This window comes from Trichosurus vulpecula, chromosome 6, assembly GCF_011100635.1.
Source record: "Trichosurus vulpecula isolate mTriVul1 chromosome 6, mTriVul1.pri, whole genome shotgun sequence".
Classification (NCBI taxonomy): domain Eukaryota; kingdom Metazoa; phylum Chordata; class Mammalia; order Diprotodontia; family Phalangeridae; genus Trichosurus; species Trichosurus vulpecula.
Window position 1 is genome coordinate 128932343 of NC_050578.1, and position 20397 is coordinate 128952739.

The window sequence follows — 20397 nt, forward strand, 5'->3', positions numbered from 1 at the left end:
GTACAAGAGAATACCTGTGGACCTCCTTCCTCCATAAAGGGGTAGGTTGGAGGTGTGTGCTCATAGCTCTTTATTCAAATCCTGCTTGATTTTTATAATTCTGTGATGTTTACTTTTGATTTTATGATGTCTAGTTGCTCTTTCCATTTACATTTTGTAGCTACCCAGTATATTGTTTTCTTGGTTCAACTTTACTTTGCATCAGTTTGTATAGATCTTCCCATGCTTTTCTGTATTTGTCACACACATCATTTTCCTATAGCCCAGTAATAATTCCATTATATACATGTACCATAATTTGTTTAGCCATTCCCCAATTGGTGGGTATCTACTTTGTTTCCAATTCTTAGCACAAAAAGTGCTGCTGTAAATATTTTAGAGGATATATAATGTAGAGAATATATAGAGGACTTCCTTGTTGATGGCTTCTTTTTGAGTATGAATCTAATAATGGAGTCTCTAGTTCAGAGGGTATGGACATTTCAGTGACTTTATTTGCATAATTCCAAATTGCTTTCCAAAATTGTTGTTCCATTTTACAACTCCACCAACAATGTATTTCTGTGTCTATCCTTCTACAACCCCTCCTTTTGCTGGTTTTTTTCCTAATTTGCAGGGTATGAAGAGAAACCGCAGGGTTGTTTTGATTTTCATTTGTTTTATTATTAGTGATTTGGAGCATTTTTTGATGTGGTTGTGAATATTTTGCAGTTCTTTTGAGAACTGTTTGTTCATGTCCTTTGAACATTTACATATTGAGAAATATGTATGTATATGCATATGCATGTGCGTATATACATACATATGTATTTTTCCCATTCAACCAGTTCCCTTCTTATCCAAGATGAATTAATATTGTTTGTACAGAAGCTTTTCAGTTACTAGTAATCAAAAGTTATCTATTTTATCTTTTGTAATTGCCTCTATCTCTTAATGGTTTAAAGTATATCTCCTACCCATAGCTGAGAGAGGTATATTTCTCTTCTAATTTTTGTTTCTTTTTGGCAGGGCAATTGGGGTTAAGTGACTTGCCCAAGGTCCCACAGCTAGTACATGTGTCAAGTGTCTGAGACCGGATTTGAACTCAATTCCTCCTGACTCCAGGGCCGGTGCTCTACTCACTGCACCACCTAGCTGCCCCTCTCTTCTAATTTTTAATAGTATGATCTTTAATAGTAAGGTCATGTATCCATTTAGAATATGTTGTAGAATGTGGTGTAAGGTGTTGGTCTAAACCTAATTTCTACCAGACTGATTTCCAGTTTTCCCAGTAGTTTTTATTAAATAGCGAATTCTTCCCTAGGTAATTTGTGTTTTCTGCCTTATCAAACTCTGAGTTTTGATATAAACACATTTTTAAAAATCTCATGGATGATGATCATTCAATCAACAAGGATTTGTTTAGCACCAACTCTGGGCCAAGCTAGGTCCCAGGGATACAAAGACAGAAATGAAAGAGTATTACGAATAGTATTGCCTCATAAAACAGAAAAGTAATGAAGGATAAAAATTAATTTAAAGAAAGCTTGGTGAAACCTAAGTGAAGTAATGCAAAGAGAATTTGAGGATGAAAATTGAAGGACAACAACAAAAAAGAAGAAGAAAAGATCTGGAAAGACTTATAGCAAACTTCTTTTCACCACCAAGGACAAAGAGCCACAGCACTTAGACTTCAATATCCTGGTCCTGGATAACTTATGGAGAAGGCAGAACTTTTGCTAAAGAAAACAAAGACATGAAAAGAAGCTGGATGAGACCAAAGGTACATAAAAGTGATTTGTTCTAGAGGCAATATAATTGTGAAGGCATTGAGAAATTCATTCACAAGGTATCTGAAGGGGAAGTACTAAAGGTGTGAGGGGGAATTGCATACCTTATTAACAAGGCAACCAAGAGAACATCAGCATCTACCAATAAAATATGCCTCCTTTTCTAACCATACAAATTTTTCATGAGAATCATCTTTTCCCACATTGAATGCATCCACAGTCGAGGCATTAGTCCAGAAGATGGGCTTTGTGGAGCAAAATGCCTTAAAAGCTCTCTTCTAACAAGGTGTTCCCCACACATATATCACATTTTTTCAAGATTCCTTCTACAGCAACAGAAAAAACCTTGCTTGATCATCTCGCCATAAATATTAGGCAAGGCACAAAACAGATTCATGCTTGCCAAAATTCTTCACTGTGATGGATGAGAGCCAGCACAGATTCCAGGTTAAAAAAATTCCCTGTGATTGATGAAGTCCTCCAGCTGCTTCTGCTCAGAGATGGCATTGTGCTGGTTGCATCAAACCTCAGAACACTGGAGAGTCTCCTGGAAGAAGTCTTTAGCCACTTAGAAGAAAATGGTCCAATCATCCTCATAGGACAAAATACATGTATGAATTGTGTCTGTTGTTTAAATGATGATATGAAAATAGATAAGCAACCTGAGAAACTCAGCCATCATCATCAGCTCGAGAACAAGTACTGTGAATGGAAAGATGAATTAGACCCAGAATTAAACCAGATGAAGAAAGTGCTCTGACTTGCTTTCAAGAAATTGCAAAGCCCCTGTGATGATCCTCCCCACAATTCTCCATGAAACAAAAGCCCACATTTTCAATACAAATAATCTACCATTGCTACATAGCTATGAATCATAGAACAATGCATTCTCCAAATAATCGAAGATGAGTATCAAAAAGAGGCTAGTGAAGATGTCCATGCTAGAGATGAGCAATCTGCACCCTACAACAAATATGGAGCTTCAAGAAAGAACCAGAGTAAAGGATATCACAGGGAAATGAATAAGGGGAAAAAATGCACTTTTCAGGCAAAAATAGGAAGTGTACCTTTGGTATCCTTGAAATGTCAGGAAAACCACTAATTTAATTCCCCTACAGCAGACTTATGAGAGGATATAGATAAAAGTCACACAGGATGGGCAAGCATGGATGGCTTAGGATCTGCATCACTGATGATGATCAGATATATGAGGTAATAAATCTATTTGAATACTAATTGGTATCACATAGAAAAATCTCACGGAATCGTTATTGTAATCGAATGGTGTCTGTAAAGGTGTTTTTAAAAATATAAAGATGTTTTCAAATGCAGAAAATAATTGTTGATGATTTAAATTTCCTAACACAGTATTAGACATGAGAAAAGCACTAACACTTGGTAACATCTGCCTCTAGTATTTCTCTCTATGCCTGTTAAAGGGGCTTTTCGTAGACAAAGTCTAATTGGCCTGGTCATTATATTAACATGCAAGAGGCATAAAATAATAGTGTGGTAATTCTTAACTAAACCAACGACTCATAGCTATTCTTATGAAAAGAATAATTAAACATCTAGCCAAATGTTTTTGCTTCTACCTGGCATTATGTTTTGTATCATTAATTAGAAACTAAGAATATTTTTGATGCATCATCATTTTCACTTAATAGATCTGATTGGCTGCCAGTTATTGATAAATACTTTTGCCCCATTTAAATCTGCCCTTCCTCTCCATTTCCACAACCATGACTTTAGACCAAATTGTGGTCACCTTTTGCTTGAACTGTTTCAAACACTCTTCCCTATCAAATCCTGTCTATAATACTATCTACAATTAATATGTAATTCTTCTGTCCCCCACAATGCTAAACTCATTTATTCAACCAAAATCTCATCCCACTCCTTCCACAAAACGTCTTAAACTCTCTGAAATGGTGATGAATTGTCAATGGATCTGCTTCAATGTTTCAATATAAATATTCATTGGCTCAAAGTTAGCCCTTGATTCAAATACGTCACATTTATTTATATACGTGCTCAGTGTTGACGCTATGCTTTGTATATAGCCTTGTTTCCAACATCAATGTTTGTCTTAGACTATTGCCTCTCAAAGAACAAAGGTGTGCTTAGCTTTAGCTGTTCACAGATGGGTACTTAATAAATATCAACAGATTATAATGAGTTTGTTGTTGTGGCAAGGGAGTGCCTGGGTATGATGCCATGGATTTACCTGTGTAAACCATTCTTTATCATATTTGGGAGGTTCAGATTTGGAAATAGTTCTCCCGTGGAAAAAGGATGACAACTGGTAGTAGATACAAAAATAACCGTGTCAAGAATTCTTGAAAACCTCTGAATTAGCATACATGACTAAGGGCGAAAATATGAAGTATGACTCTTGTACTATCAACAAGAAACCGTGAAGTCTTAGACAGTTTATATATATATTTTGCCTATCAGGACAACCTAGATATCATATCACACTCTTTAACGCAGTATAATATAGAAATAGACAAATGCTTTGAACTACTCAGAAGGAATACTATTTTCTGTATGTATACGTAATTAACATTTAACCATTTATTCCATTTTCCAGAAAATTAACATATGAATGGGCGAAGGGGCACCACTGACCACAAGCAGATTTAATCATTGTATTATGGTCATAGATTCATTGCCTTTGAGTTATACAATTTTGGTTTGAAGCTTTCCCTATAAAAGTTGCAGCTGGCCCCTCTGGAGAAGCAGTTTTTCATTCTCCAAGGAGTGACGATGAGAACATATAAATGCCATGAAGACAAAGGCCATCCAGTAATGGACAGAAGAATAAGAAACAATATCAGCGGTTGGTGATTCCTTGCTGGGTGGGTTCTTGATATGAACAGTAGAAGGTGGTACACTTCCTTCACTGAGGCATATGTCTGGGACCTGACAAGGAGACTCCTAAGACTTGTCCAGCTTTCCGCTCCCCTGTGATTAACTAATATGAGGCCAAAAGTTATTTATTGCCGCAATGAACTTAGAAAGTATTTCCAGGGATTGTAAAGTTCTAGACAAGAAACCAAAGAGCTTAGCAACAGAAATGGTGTTTTTGTTACTATTTGTCTTTGTCGTCAAAGGCAGCAGCCTCAGAAAGGAGACAGATTTGAAAAGTACACAGCTAGTTAAGATTGTGTCTTAAGAATAGGATTTGATTTGGGGGCTAAAGCTAAAGACAGAGGAACAATAGATTCTTGACCAGAAATGGGCTACATCTGATGAGAGCTAAAAAAAGAAAAAAAAACATTTTTTTTTTCAGGAAGGATTTTAAACTGACAAGGGAGAAACTGCCTAGATGTATTGCCAAACTTTATACCAGAAGGGATAGCAGTTGTGATGTAGGACAAGAGTGAAGGCCACTAGTTTTCAAGAAGTAATATCCAATAATAAAGACAGCAAGAAACCCCATGGCCTCATACATCCTTAAACAAATGCACAAAGTATGAGTAATATTTAAAGTGAACCAGAAAGTTTAATGCAAAGAGACAAATGTTGCACTTATCACTTAGACTTATTGTGATGTGACGACAAAATAGAATGTGGCAAAGGAAGGTGGACTCCATTCCAAAAAATAAAACTACATGAATTTGTGAGTGAATAAATGGACGAATGAAAGGCATGATATGCCAAACACTGGGCTATATGCTGAGGATACAAAGAGAAAAAGTAAAATAGCCCCTCCTCCGAAGAGTTTGCATTGTGATAAGGAGAGAGGATATATATAAAAGATTTCAATGTCAGGTGGATGAAAAGACCAGAAGTCCTGAGTTCAGCAGCAAGTCAATGACAGGGCCCAGAGTCCTTAGAGTGCACTAGCTGGTGAAATGACAATGCCCAAGGGGCTGGAGGGCATAACTACAGGGTAGATTGTAAGGCCTAAAGCAATTTAGGATACAGTGGGAGGGCATATGGTAAGGTGTGACAGTCCTCCATCCCACAAACAAGTGGTATGAACAGCCATGTCACTCCTCTGCCTGGGCACTGCATAAGTAGGGAAGGGATGTCCTGATGGCTATTCACTGCCGCACTGGGTGGCCTGGGGTCATTGGGGAGAGGTAAAGGGTCATGTATGTGTATGTGTACGTATGTGTGTGGGGCGTGTGTATATGTATGTATACATATATATATATACATATACACATATATATATACACACACACACACAAAATGATGCTGATAGGTAAAGAGGTTCAATGGAGGGTAAAAAAACATACTGTTGTCTAGATTATACTACAAACTGCCCAGTGAAAGAAAACACATGCTGAGTTTGAGAGCAGGGAATGGGGGAGGGGAGCAATTACAAACCTGGAATAAAGATGTATTTAGTCAGAACAGGGGAACTGCAACTATCTGTTGGACCTTTATTATAAACAGGGCAGCTGAAGTATTTCCAAAATGGCACTTAAGTGTGTTGAAAATAGCACTGCATTTGGAGTCAGGAGTACTTGGGTTCAAATCCTGGTTCTAACTCCATCTGTGGTCAAGTTACTGGTCCATCTGAGCTTCATTTTCCTCATCTATAAAATGGATATAAAATTAATCCTACCTACTAGTTGGTAGAATCATTGTAAAAAAAAATTGTAAACCTAGATGTCTTAATGATAAATTGATTTAAAAAAAAAAAACAAAAGGAACAAGAGGAACTGTCATATTCTGGATTTGCTTCTAAACAATACCAAGGAACTGGTTACTGAAGTAGAAATTTTGGCAGTCTTAAGAAGAAATGATTGCTCCATCTTAAAATTTTGAATGGAAAAGAGGGAAGCCAGACATAGTCTGACATATACTTTTGGTCTAGAGAATGTGGACTTAATTAAGTTGAAAGAAATAGTTGGGATTCTATCAAATGAATCTTCAGGAGAATCTGAACCAAGAAAAATGGAAAAATTGTAAGAATGGAATTCAGACAACACAACTCTGATGAAATAAGTGTATATAAAAAGGTCAATGTGAATCCAGCAGGAACTTAACAGCCAACTACAGTTTTGTTTTTTGTTTTTTTTTTTTAGAGAGTAGTTTGATATGATGGATTCAGAGCTCCTTTTTGGAGTTAGGGAAGAAACCCAAGTTCGTCTCACTCCTGACACATACTGTCTATGTGGCTCTAAGCAAGTCACTTACGTTTTCAGTTCCCTTGGCAACTTAGAATACTATAAATTGCAGATTAGTAGAGGGAATTTTCTCTGAGTCAATGAAGTTACAAGTCCAGAATATTTGCCAAAGGTGGAACCAAGGATGCTTAGCTAACTAAAGCGGATATAAAAGGGTATGGCATAGTTCTGAGACTGGTCTTAGGAATATTAAAGATCAAGGAGCTGAAGTTGGCAATGAATGCTAAAGAAAACAAAGTTTTTTTTTTCTTTTAAATTTAGGTTAGTTTGGGGGAAAGAATATGAAGGATATCGATAGCTCCAGGGAAAAAGGCATAAAGAGCAGACCTCAAAATGAGAGAACAATTCTTTGCATCTCTTCTCACTCTTTGGAGTGGGAAGAACAGAACAAAAGTGGTCAAGAAGTTGAAACCCAACATAGAGATAGTAAGAGTGTACCTAGGCACCCTTAACTCAAGTAAACAAGCTCAGGACTACATTCCTTGTTTCTAAAGAAACTGGTGGGTATAATTACTAAGAACTGTTAAATGATCCTTGAAAAACGACAGGAAATAGAACAGGCCTATAATTCAACAGGACAGGTGATGGGCTTTCTAGCTTAAAAAAAAAACAAAACGATGAGGATGAATCTTGTCATCTAGGGTTGCTTGGGTTTGATCCAGAGAAAAATTCTGTAACATACCAATAACAGGTTACCTTCTGAACATTTATAAGTGAAAGAAAGTGATCTCTAAGAGCCAGCTAGGTTTCATAAAGATGCATCTCGTTCTTGTTTTGATACTAAGTTGGTAGATCTACTTGGATATCAGCAAAGCACTTGACACATTTTCATTGTATCTTTGTGGCTGATAACAGTATGTGGGCAAGAAGAAAGCAGAGTTAGAACTGCTTTGCATGACTAAGCCCTGAATATTGATAATTAATGGATTTTTAAGTGAGAAGAAAATCTGTAGTGGAGTGTCTTAAGAATGTACCCTTAGTCTTGAGTTGTTCCACATTTGTCTGCCTCTTAGATGAAAGTACCCAACACGTTTTATCAAATTTGCAGATGAAGGATAACTAATACATTGAACAGGGTTTGAGACCTAAAATTATCTCAATAGGTAAGAACAATTTAAGCAAACCTAGTAAGAATTAATAGTGGTAAACATAAACTATTTAAGTTTTAAAATTCATCTGCAGAAATACAAAAATGGGTAGGACTAGGGAGGTAAGCTGAGGGCTAGATAATAGTTAAAACTATCTGAATGGTCAACATGAGCCAACAGTGCAGCATGGTACCCCCTCCCTGCCAAAACTCCCCAAACCCAAAACCTAATGCCATCTTATATTACATTAAGAGATGCAGTGTTCAGAGTGAGGAAGGTGACAATGTACACTCCTCTTGGCCAAAGCACATCTGGACAATTTTGTTCAGTTTTGAATATGTTTTTGAAAGGGCGGTGACAAGCCGGAATACATCCAGATGAGGGTGAACGAGACTGTCCCTACTATGTCCTAGGAAGGATTGACTTGCGAGGGTTTGCAATGGTTGGCTTATTAGGGTAAGCATCTGGGGATGGTATGGATAATCTCTTTCTGGGAGGTTTAAGGTATGAATTATCATCCAAAGAAGGAAAAGACCAGATCAATTGGCACTAGATTTTCAAGAGGCCGAAACAGGAAAATTAGTACTAAATGGATGGGGGCAAGTACCAGATCAGAAGACCAAATTAGAGGTATATCAGAGGAGCTGAATAAACCAACAAAGCTTCCCTGTGGCCTGCTGTCAGCCACACCCACGTAATAATCAGTTAAATGACCTTGGGATGTTTAGCCATAAACAAAGAGCATGTGATAGCTTCCTTCCAGTTTTTGAAGGATGGTCTCATCAAAGGATTTGACTTGGTCTGGGACAGAAACTAGAAACAGGGTTTAGAACACTGTATTTAGGTTCAATGTGAAGAATATACTAACAAGTCTAAGGATTCAGAAGTAGAACGGGCTGCCTTAGGGATATCCTCGCTTATTAAGGGAAGTTATAGAAAAGAGATTCCTCACAGGATGTACTTTTACCTTCTGAGGCTTCTCTGAGATTAGTCAATTTAATTCTGCATTTCAATATTATTTCTAAAGTTCACACGTACAATAGCATATTCAGTTTCGTGCAAACAAGGACTCTGGCACCGTATGACTAGTTTTCCATGATTCGTTTCCATTTCCTTAGTAATTCCTTTATTAGTATTCCTTTATTTATATATTTCAGGTTTTTTCCAAGATTATCATATCAATAGCTGATTTACCAGATGGTCATTTTTAGTTTTACTCTTGAAAACTGGAGTCGTATTATTAACCTCCCCCCATTTTATAGCTCTGTAACTATCCATGATTTCATCATCTTACATAAAAAATTTTTAAGGGAGTTTTTTACTTGTTCTCATAAGATTGTTTTTCACTTTCTTCTCCCGACCAAGCATTCAGTGTTGTACCCCAAACTGGAATTCTCAGTGTAGTTTCCAGCATGAAAGGCAAATGTGGTTAAAGATTTCAACCTTGAAGTTAATAGTGATAAGACGTCTGGAGAGGGCTTAAGGCTTAGAGGTGGGATGGAGCCAATTTTCCAAGTGACTTAGAGCAAAAAGTGACAGCAATTCTCCGAAGCTCCATTCTCCATCCTATGCAAAATTAACCATGACAATCCCTTCCTCTTGCTCACAGGCACCTCATTTCTCTGGGGAAGTGTTATGGTGCTTCAACTTTCAAAGTCTTGTGGGAAGATTTCTGGCTATGTCTCCCAGGAGCCCTACAGGGAGATAGAAAATTTGAAGAAACCAGCCACTAATGGGGCAAGGAAAAAATGATTTTCCCCCCAAATGAATCATCTTGGGTTTGAAGAAAGAAATTGAAGGCAAACGAGTTTGTGCCACTTTTAAAAACAGCAACTGCAAACTAAACTGGAAATCGAGCAGTGTAGTGGAAAGCTAACTGAACTAGGAATCAAGAAGGCTGGCTTATGTTACTAATTATTATTTCCTAAGTCATTTTACCTTTCTGTCTTAATTTCTTCTTCTGTAAAATGATGCTGGACAAAATTATCTCTTAAGGTCCATTTCAGCTCTAATGTTCTATTACCAGGTTATTTTTAGGTTAGCGTGGTTCTCAGTTGTGAGTCTATATGGGTGGGAGTAATTTTGTTGCCTGAAGAATGGGTGTGTTTTTATTGCAGATTAATTTTATATGCTATGGTCATATACACACTATGATTGAGTAGAAGTGCCTGGCCTAGGAGCCGTAAGATCTGAATTCTAGTCCTAGTACTTCTAGGAATTCACTTTACAGCTTTCAAAAAGCGTCATCACTCAGAGGAAGGCCACTAATAAAGGCCAAGTGAATAGCAAAAACCTTCTTGCTGTTCCTTACGTCAGAATCCAGAAAAATTATTTTCAGATTTCGGTTTGTTGCGCTGAAAGACAGAACCTGCTCTAACTCAGAAAGCGGGCAGCATCGACTCCAGGTGAAAAGGATACAAGGTAAACCTTTGTCCTTGCTCTGAGACAAGAGCCAGAAATTGAGGCCTTGGAAGATGTTACCCAACTACACGAGTAAGTTCTCTGCAATATTTCAAGCATTTGTTTCTGTATCTTACCCAGTCTTACTTGGGAGACAAGTCGGTATGCTGATTAGAAAAGGCCACAAACAACGTAATCCTGATTCAAGGTTGCTAAGCAATAAACCCCCATCGAGATACAACAAAGGCAAATTTCCAAGTGGAACACTTTAAATGTATTGCAAAATGTACAGCATTTATTCACATACAGACAAAAAGGCACAATTCTACTAAATATTTCAACAACAACAACAAAAAAAAATACAGCTGTTTTCAACTAGTTTTATAAATACTTCCAAAAGGGAAGGGGGGAATAGGGGAAAAGAAATAAATACAGGATTGGGCCATGTAATATAAAATAGTCATCTCTACATATACTTTAATTTCTGATTTTCTCTTCATGCACCTTTTTTTTTGTAAATTTTAGCTGAATGGACACCAAGCTAGGCACATAGTGAAAAATTTTCTGTACAAGGTTACAAATGTAATGACAGATTTGTCCATTTTAAAATAAGTTTTGTACATGACATATATAACCCTTCATTTAGAATTTTGTTTGTTTATAACCTAACAAATGACATTCCAGGCAACTTTACAAAAGTTTAACTAGCCTACATTTTGACGTAATACACTGATCATAATGAAAGATATTTCTTGGTCAGTATGCACGAGGAAAGGTAAAGCTGAGGGGAAGGGAAAGATAGGGCATCATTAAATAGTTCTATACCAACAGAATGCATGAAGGATGATTTGGGTTAGTCAATGCGATACTTGGGGATTCTTCCTAAACAGAGTACCAAGCATGGCATGAAACTAACTTGCACAGCTTATCATACTGCTATAAAATCGTGCTCTATACCATTTTGCAATTTGGGGCAGGAATTTTTTTTTAAAGCATGGGGTAGCTTTTTGTGGTTTTTCTTTTTCTTTCCTTTTTTTTCCTTTTTTAATTTTTTGTTAGTTTTTTGTTTTTGTTTTTTTTAGTTTTTTGGTTCAGCATAACTTGGGAACATCTGAAAGCTTTTCAACCTAAATATGGGGAATAAAACAGATAAGGCATTATTTCCGCACAAAACTAGCATTCATAATAGTGCAAATGAATCTGATACCTCTTAAAATGGTGAGAGGTCATTACTAGCATCAAATTTAGGTTTTCTTTCTATGGCTTTTCAAATTATCCCTCTATATATTCAGCCTTCACCCAGAGATGTTGCTGTAGTCAAAAGTTTAGTCAACTGAAGAATCTACCTTCTCCTTTTTCCAGGATAGGTTTTATGTTCATATGCAAAAGAAAACAACCTGCTTAAAGTCACCCTAAGAGTGAACAGAAAATGCCAATTCACCAAAACCCTCTGATCTCTGCAACAACATGCTTATCAATACATGAGTTTGTTAAAAGGAAGCTTCTCCCACCCCCCACCCTCAGCCCCTATATTTCAAGAACAATTCAAGTCAATCCAAATTTAGGTCATCCTGCTCCCCCTTCCCCAAATATCTATTAAAATATACTTGGAAAGTTAAGACAGTATGAAAATGTAACACAACGGGGATGCATTTGATAACTTGCATAGCAAGATGTAATTCAATATGCCTTTTTTTGTTGACAACCATCTGGAAGACTTAGAAGTTAACTGCAGAATTCAATCATTATTCATTTAAAATATCAGAGTTTTACATCCTGCCCAATGGAGGCAGCTGTGTATATGAATTAGAAATGTGAATACTGAGATTGATATACTTAGGAGCCGTCTTGGGGGGAGTGACTAGGATTAGGGGTGGGGGAAAAAGCAGGGCTTGTTCCAAGTGCCCGTAATTTATTTCTAAGCTTTGTTGCTATTTAAACTTTCCTTCTCTGAATTTGACTTACGAGTACATTGAATTCCAAAGAAACTTTACATGACCCTAACACTATCCACTGTCTTGTTACATATGCACTGTACTGAGTGCAAAAAGAAAACATTACTCAAATGAAATGTTAAATTCATTATTATTGCTGATAATTTACTTACTAGTTATTGCCATTTGCAATTACAAAGTCCAACTTCTGAATTAGTATCAGCTCTTGTCAGCTACAAAATCTATTCCAGGATAGAATGCAGTCTCTTTCCTGCATAGGTCTGAATGAAGAGCTAACTGCAACTTATTGCCTTTTTATTTTATTTTTTGTTTTCAAAAATATAGATATGTATATTTAACCTATTTAGCTAGGTCTTTTATTATTATTATTTTCAAAGGAATCCTTTAGTGTTGGAAGCCTGGATTCCCCAACACATACCATTAGTGCAAACCTGATTGCCAGGCCTTTTAGAGTTCACCACTCCTGCCAGATTTTAGTACAAGTCCTGCAGGAAGCTAGACTGCCATGTGACTTCCAACCTAGCTTGGGGAAATAAATAATCGTGGGGAAGGTGGAATGTCAGGAGGACAATGAGTAAAACTTGGACCTCAAGTACCCTTTCTAACACTACACAAAATTATCCTATTGGATTTGTTCTCCAGATCAGGATAGTCTAAGTCAATTTTCAATCCATAACCCATCAAAGGCTGAAGGCGGCAATGCTCTTTCATTTTAAATCACCACGTGGCAGCGATTCTGCCCTGCCCCTTCAGATTCCTCCAGTGACAGCCTCGGTTAAAATCCATTTTTCCCCACCTAGCATATTTATCCATAAACTCCCCTAGAGTTACAGAAGGTTCAGAGCTGTTGTGTCCTATAACATGACAAAGAGGCTTGTAGGCCAAACTATAAATATGACTTCAAGAGCTATCATAATCCAAGAAAAGTAGTTTAATGGGTTACTACATGGTGCGTGACAATTTTTCAAGGACTATGTTTTGATTTTGTACACATAGGAAATCAAGAGTTTGTGCTTTGGGCAAAATGGGGAGGACAGTCAAACCTTGCCAATGCCTATTTGCTAACTGGGAACACTGAAAAACCCTGCCCTTTTCTAAAGTTTCTTGTTTTAGTGTTTAACTCAAGGTTCCATCCGTAGCAGTGTCTCACATGAAATCTATTCTTGTGTTTCCTCAACAGAGTTGGAAATAAAGAACATTTAAACTTCTCACAACAATGAGTTATAAATGACTTTGAAGGAAAAAAAAAACCTGTCGTCCCAAGTGCAAGTAAACATGTTTGTACAGCTCAGGAATAACTGGACATCAGCTTGTTGATCCAGTGAGAACTCCCCTCTCCCACACAAACCAACAACCCTTTGGGCGTCAGCAGGTGGTGGTGACTCTACCGACCCTGTTGCCCTCCGTGAATCCTGCTGTTCCCCCATCAGGAGGCTAAGATACTTCTCCTGATAATGTCCGTCCTCCTGGTGATAGTGCCATTGGCGTTAAGCCTCTGCTGTCGACATTTCTGTTCAGATGCCTCGCTCTCTGAGTCGCTCATCTCCACATCAGGGATGTACCCATCATTCTCGCTGTCTGTCTTTAGTTTGCTTTTTGCCCTTTCCTTGGGTGAAGCTCTGCTCACACCCAAGTAGGAGCAGTTGGAGTGCTGGCGGCAGGCATCCTCTGGGTCCTCTCCCTGCTGCTGCTTCTCTCCCTTCTTTGGAATTCGGAATCCCCCCCAGTTCTTCACTGGGCTAGCAGGTGTGGTAGGCACTTTGACTGTGGTCCGGTTACAGTTTATTTTGACCAGAGACCCATTGCATTTAGGCACTAAATCTTTCCTTGTGCCCGGCACTGACTGTCCCATCCCGGTGGGATTCACAGCCCTTCTGTTTTCTGATTGCCTCTGAGACAGGTCTGTGGGTCTCAGAGGCTTGTGAGTCTGTTTTGAATGTTTAAGGTCTCCCTTGATGAAATCACACTGAGAGCGATTGTCTCTTCTCTTCTGGTGGTCTGACAGTACCACACCATTCTTCTGTTGTGCTGATATAATATGTGCTTCTGCAAAGGTCTTTTCAAAATCCACAAATGTCTCTGGTATATCCATCCCCTCTCTTCTACTTGAGAGATCTGACTCCTTTAGCAAGGATTTGCCTCCACTCTCAGGGCCACTTGGCAGCCGCTCCCGCTTATGAGACTTTTTCAGGGAGTGGACCAAGGAGGTGCCCATTTGCTTCCTGAAGAAAGCGGAGTGCCACTTTAGGTCCTCTATCTTGGGTGCATCAGGACCCACTGAAGGACTATTAAATAAAAGCATATTTTCCAATGAGGAGGAGGAGCAAGAAGAAGAAGGCACACCTAAAACCAAGAAATCACATAAAAGATCAAATCAAAAGCCAGTTCAAAAGAATAAAATCCCACACTTAGCAACAAATGCCAATTTTATGACTCTTTCACCCACTTTTGTCAAGCAAATAAAAAGCAACTATTTTTTAAAGTTAAGAAAACGAATTTTAATAGCAAAAGAGAGTGAAGTTGAACTACCTTCATAATCTTCTCAAGTTGAATTTGCATAAAAGCACTGCTTTCTATAATAGCTGCAATTCAGACAAGCTTGCATGAAACCACTGCCTTTTTAAGGGATAAACACCTTCATTTTGTCCCTCACATGTAAGAGTAATTTAACTTGATTTTGCCAGGTTGAAGCATGAATGTCCTTTTAAACATTTATAACCAGTCTTAGTAATAGACTTTGAAGATGTATTCAATCCTAAATGCTGCACTTGGGTTATATTATGAAGATCATAGGATTTGGCTTTGCATCAACCTTCCAGGTTCTGACACAGAACTATTTTCATGTGCCCATTCTTCTATGGCATGTGAACAAATAAGAACAATGTGGGGCAGGGGGAGAACAGTACAGAGCAGAAAAGAATTCATCACAGAGTCCTCAATAGACTTAATAATGCTCAGCTGGCCTTCATGTAACCTTCTATTCCCCCATCAGGAAGCTAAACTACTTCTGATAATGTCTGTCCTTCTGGTGATAGAGGCATTGGCATTAAGCCTCTGCTGTCTATGTGCTCTTCAGATACCTCACTCTCTGAGCTGCTCATCTCCACATCCAAGACATAGCTATCATTCTTACTGTCTGTCTTTACTTAGATGTCAACAGATGGCTCATGCTGTAAGGACTGCCTTACTCAGTGAAGAAGCTAGTTTGATCAAGATTAGCATGCTGTCTGATTCTGTAGTCAGGACCACCAACTGACAGTGTTTCGTAAAGGTTTCTCATTTCAGAAATGTCCATTTTTTCCCCCAAGACCAAATCTTAGCGATAACTGACTTACAATTCTACAACCAATAAATTGAATTCCTGCCAATATTGTATTTCCTTAACTGAACTATCTAGGAAAAGGGTTCTGAAAGGTAAGAAAAACAAATGCTAAATCTTCTTAAATCAGATGTCCTACCCATCATGTCATTTAGAAAAAGTCCTAATCTAGTTTGGTTGTTTTGGGGGATCTTGGATTTCACAGGCACAACAAACAGCTACTTAGGAAACTCATTCTAACAATGCAAAGCAGATTGACACCTGCTCTGGTCTGCAGGGATTGTCTGGGACATTAAGCCATTCGGTGACTTGACCAGGATGACACAGAACGCAACTGTTTCTGACTACGTACTGTGTTATACAGCCTCTTGATCTTCTAACTTTGTTAATTAAGCTTTTGTCTACTTTGAAGGTTAATGCCAACTAAATTTCCCTTCCATTTAACAGACTGATTCTGCCTGTCCTCAAAATAATCCGAGTTTTCATCAGGGTCCCTGAGTGAAGCCTGAGTCCCTGAACACCTGCTTTGTTTTTGTTCCACTAAGACATGAGTTTTTAACCTGGGGTCTATGAACTTGGTTTTCTTTTTGTCCTTTTTGTTTTCAATACCTCTGTTTCAATACAATTGGTTTTCTTTGAAATCCTCTATGAATTTTAAAACATTCTGAGACAATTTCTGCAGGCTTTACAAAACTGTCAAAGGGACCCATCACACAAAAAAGGTTAAGAATCTTGCCACTAAAAAGTGCTGGTTCTTGATTTCCTTGTGAGCCTGGGCACATCTTCTTTTGTTTTCCTTTAATTACAAATTTTTGGTGTTTGCAAAAAAAACACTAAAAGACTAAAGATGTGAAAGTAAAACAAAAAAAGGTACCCAGAAGCGTTTACGTTTCACTCTCTTCAGTATCCTGGAGTGGAGGTAATCTGTTTTCCAAACATAACCAGCATGGATTTTTACCTCATAATGAAGTAGAAATTTGTTTTCCTCCTTCAATATATACTATATTGAAGCACTCCTGAATATAGACAACTATATTACTAGATTGTTTGAAAACATGTGCTAACCCAGTTATAAGCCTCCCTTGCCCTGTTAATCACCCACGCTATGAAATGTGAAAGGCTGCCTACAACAGCCGTGAAAAATGACTCTTAAGTGAAATCAGATGAAAATGTATTTTACAAGTGTTTTTTTATAGGCAATCATTCACTCTTTAACAACTTAACAGTAGTGACAAAAAGCCCTCTACAAACACAAATGCTGAGGTACAACTGGTATTCATGATGCCGAGCAGCAGCGGCTAAGCATCTGCCGGAGTAAAAGGAGCATTCTCTCAATCAGGCTCTTGTGTGTAAGTTATTTACATTGGCATAAAAGGGCAAAATATAAGTAAAATGACATTTATTATTTCAACAAAACCCACTCCAAATCACTTTGTCTACTGCCTAGGCCATTCCACCCTACCCTTGGAAACCTTTGCTTTATTTTCTATAAAACACCTTAGAGATCTTCCAACCCACATTCCTTTTAGCTTCAACCAAAACATGACTATCCTGGGAATACCACATCCCTTACAACTTTCTCCACTGGAGGCCATGCACCCTCTTCTTCCCAATTCCTGGCCAAAAGAAAGGACTGGCATATTTCTCACTCCCTAATGGTGCTCCAATGTCATTCTTCCACCAACCCACATTTGATACTCCTGAATTCTATATAATTCCAGATATGATCTCATTCCCTATCCTGGTTGCTATTACCTATCAACATTCAGTGTTTTATTAGTGTCTTTAATGCCTACGTTACACTCTTCCTCTCTATCCTTTGGTAGACAACATCATCGTGGACTTCAATATTCATGTTGACAACTCCTCTAAGAACCTGACCCTATAATTCCTTAACCTTTTTAATTCCAACAACCTCTCCATACTACTAGGCGTGGGCATACTTTAGGCTGCAACTTATTTGAGAACTATACTGCTTCCAAGATCCAAAACTCTAAAATGCCACTTTGACCACAACCTCCAATCCCTACACTTCGTGTTTTCTAATTCACAGCAAACCTAGTCTCTTTTTTTGGGGGGATGGGGGGCAGGGCAATTGGGGTTAAGTGACTTGCCCAAGGTCACACAGCTAGTACATATGTCAAGTATCTGAGGCTGCATTTGAACTCAGGTCCTCCTGACTCCAGGGCCGATGCTCTATTCACTGCGCCATCTAGCTGCCCCCAAACCTAGTCTTTATCCTAACTGTGACTCCTAGTACCCTTGACTCAGCCCTCTTCTCCCAGGGCATCTATCCCAACTCTAGTCTCACCCTCCATACTGGTCCTCAAACCCAATGTCGCGTTTGCTATTATCGTAGGATCCTTTGCCCCTTTGACAAGCCATTCCCAACCTGTGAATCCTCATCCTTCATCCCCTATGATTTCACTAAAGATTGAGGCTATCCTCTATCAACTCAGCTCTCCGCTTCTTCTACTTAAAACTCTTCAGTAGCATCACCCTCTCTTCTTCTTTCCTCTGGTCACAAGATCTACCCATACTCACTCAGGCTAGTCACTTTCCTTCCTGCCTTCTCTCAGTTCTTGCTCCCCATTCTCCAATGGCTCCCAACCATTTTCCTTCAACTCTGATCAAGTCTTTTCAGTCCTAATAAAGCTTTCCTTTTACTCATCTATCCCCTTCTCTCCTATCATTTTCTCCTTTACTACTAAACTTTTTGTCATCTATACCTGATATCTCCACTTCCTAACTTCCCATCCTCACCCAAAAACAATGCAGTCTGGCTTCCTCCACTATCATGCTTTAAAATTAACTTTCCCCACATCAAAAAAGGGGTATACAATTATTTTTGGTATATGACAATGTATCCGTTTGTGTTATCTATTATCTACCTATTAATCACCTGCTTTGCCCAAAACAAGGATTCTTTTTAACCAATGGAAGACAGTGTGGCATACTAAAAAGTTATCTTGGCCTAGGAGTTTAGAAGTTGGAATCTATTTCAGATTCGATCATTAACTTGCTATGTTATCTCCTGAAATCATTCATCTTTCCTGGACTTTAGTTTCCTTGTCAATCAAATGAAGGAGGTGGACTAGAATTCAAGAGTGGGGAACTTGAGGCCCCATGTGGCCCTCTAAGTCCTCAAGTGCAGCCCTTTGACTGAATCCAAACTCCACTGAACCAGATCATCTCTAAGTTCCTTCCAGTTCTAACATTCTATGACTTCTCTTTATCTCTTTCTATGATTCCACTTTATCTCTTCTAATACAGTTAACCCAACGAGACTTTCCCCATCACAGTTTTGATCTGTTGCGGGTTGGTATAAGAAATTAAATGGGAATTTTGGGGGAAGTTTTGCAGAAGCCACAGACAACACACAAAGGCCAGCAGATGACACGGAAAAAGTTTAGAAACTCTGAAATGCATAAAATATATATATAGCATTGTATAATATCAACCAAAATTTTACAATAAGGTACTGTAAACATCCCATAAAAGAAAAAAAAAATCAGACTTCTTCTCTGGTACAAAGGGAGGGCCAAAAAAATTTATGTGGGTTTTCCAGATCACAGGAGTGCCCTGTCCCTAAGAGAATATTCTTTTTTGGGCATAGATCTAGTCATGTTACGTTTCTTTTCAGAAATCTTTAGTGGCTCCTCATTTATTGTCAAGTCACTAAAGTTCAATTATCTTTGTTTATTTTTCAAGGCTTTTCACAATCTGCTACCTGTCGTTCACCTTTGTGTCACATAGAGCATGAGCTCTCTGTACCAATCAAACAACTATTCTCATTCCCTAGATATACTTGAGTGACTTTGTTCATGCTGTTCCCTATGCTTGAAGTTTTCTCTCTCCCTTATTTTCATGTTAATTCCTACTCACCCTTTAAAGCTGAATTCAAATACCTTACCACAGCAAGACAGACCCCTTTCATATATGCTAATTAAAGGAATGTCATTTCAAGTTTTGCTAACATTAACACTAGCCAGAAATATCTACAAAGTGTTAATTCTTGGGAAGAAAAGTCAAAATTTGCTATTAAAATATTACTACTGAATGCCAGTACTTTTCAGGGTATGGGTGATAACACCATTAGCCCAATTAATAAACTGTCTCTTTTCCTCCCAGGGGAGTAGGATAGAAGAGAAATACTTAAATTGCCATTAGTCACACTTTCCTGTACTCACTTAATGTTGGCATTAGTCACAGTTTGGACTTTAGTTTTAAAATGTGTCAATAACATGGACATATGTTATAGTCCAGGCCCACCCAGATGAGCTACAAAAAGAGACCTGGGGCAGTCATTCCAAGAAAGGTCCATATAAAATTACCTCTGACTCGTCTTAAGCAGAATGAACGAAAGAACACAAACCTTTAGAACAGGGGTTCTTAACTCTTTGTGTCATGTCTAGCCATGACAGTAGTGAAATCTATGCTTCTGCAATGTTTTCAATGCATAAAATAAAACACATTGGATTACAAAGGAACCCAGTTCTACTGAAATAAAAATACCATTTTTTCCCCGTCAAAGTTTGTGGGCCTCCTGAATCTGGATAAGAACACAAACTTGTATTAACTGTATCCACTAAAGATTAAAACCCCAAAGATTAAAATTTTAAATCTTGTCAATTTTCTATCAAATTTGGTCACCCTCACGTACCTAAATCTTTACCTTAAATATAAAAAAGTCTTAGTTCTTCAGACTCTTACCACAGG

General features: G+C 38.1%; 1 protein-coding gene across 3 annotated transcripts in view; it reads right to left on the reverse strand.

The window, feature by feature from the left end:
* Positions 1-10684: 10684 nt before the first annotated feature.
* The window catches only part of JADE1 (jade family PHD finger 1), an 87828-nt gene continuing 78115 nt past the window's right edge, over positions 10685-20397 (reverse strand). For all 3 annotated transcript variants that reach the window (XM_036763858.1, XM_036763860.1, XM_036763859.1), the window contains one exon: positions 10685-14702. In XM_036763858.1, coding sequence (XP_036619753.1) covers positions 13786-14702 — 917 coding nt within the window. In that variant the 3' untranslated portion in view covers positions 10685-13785. The remainder of the gene's footprint in view (positions 14703-20397) is intronic.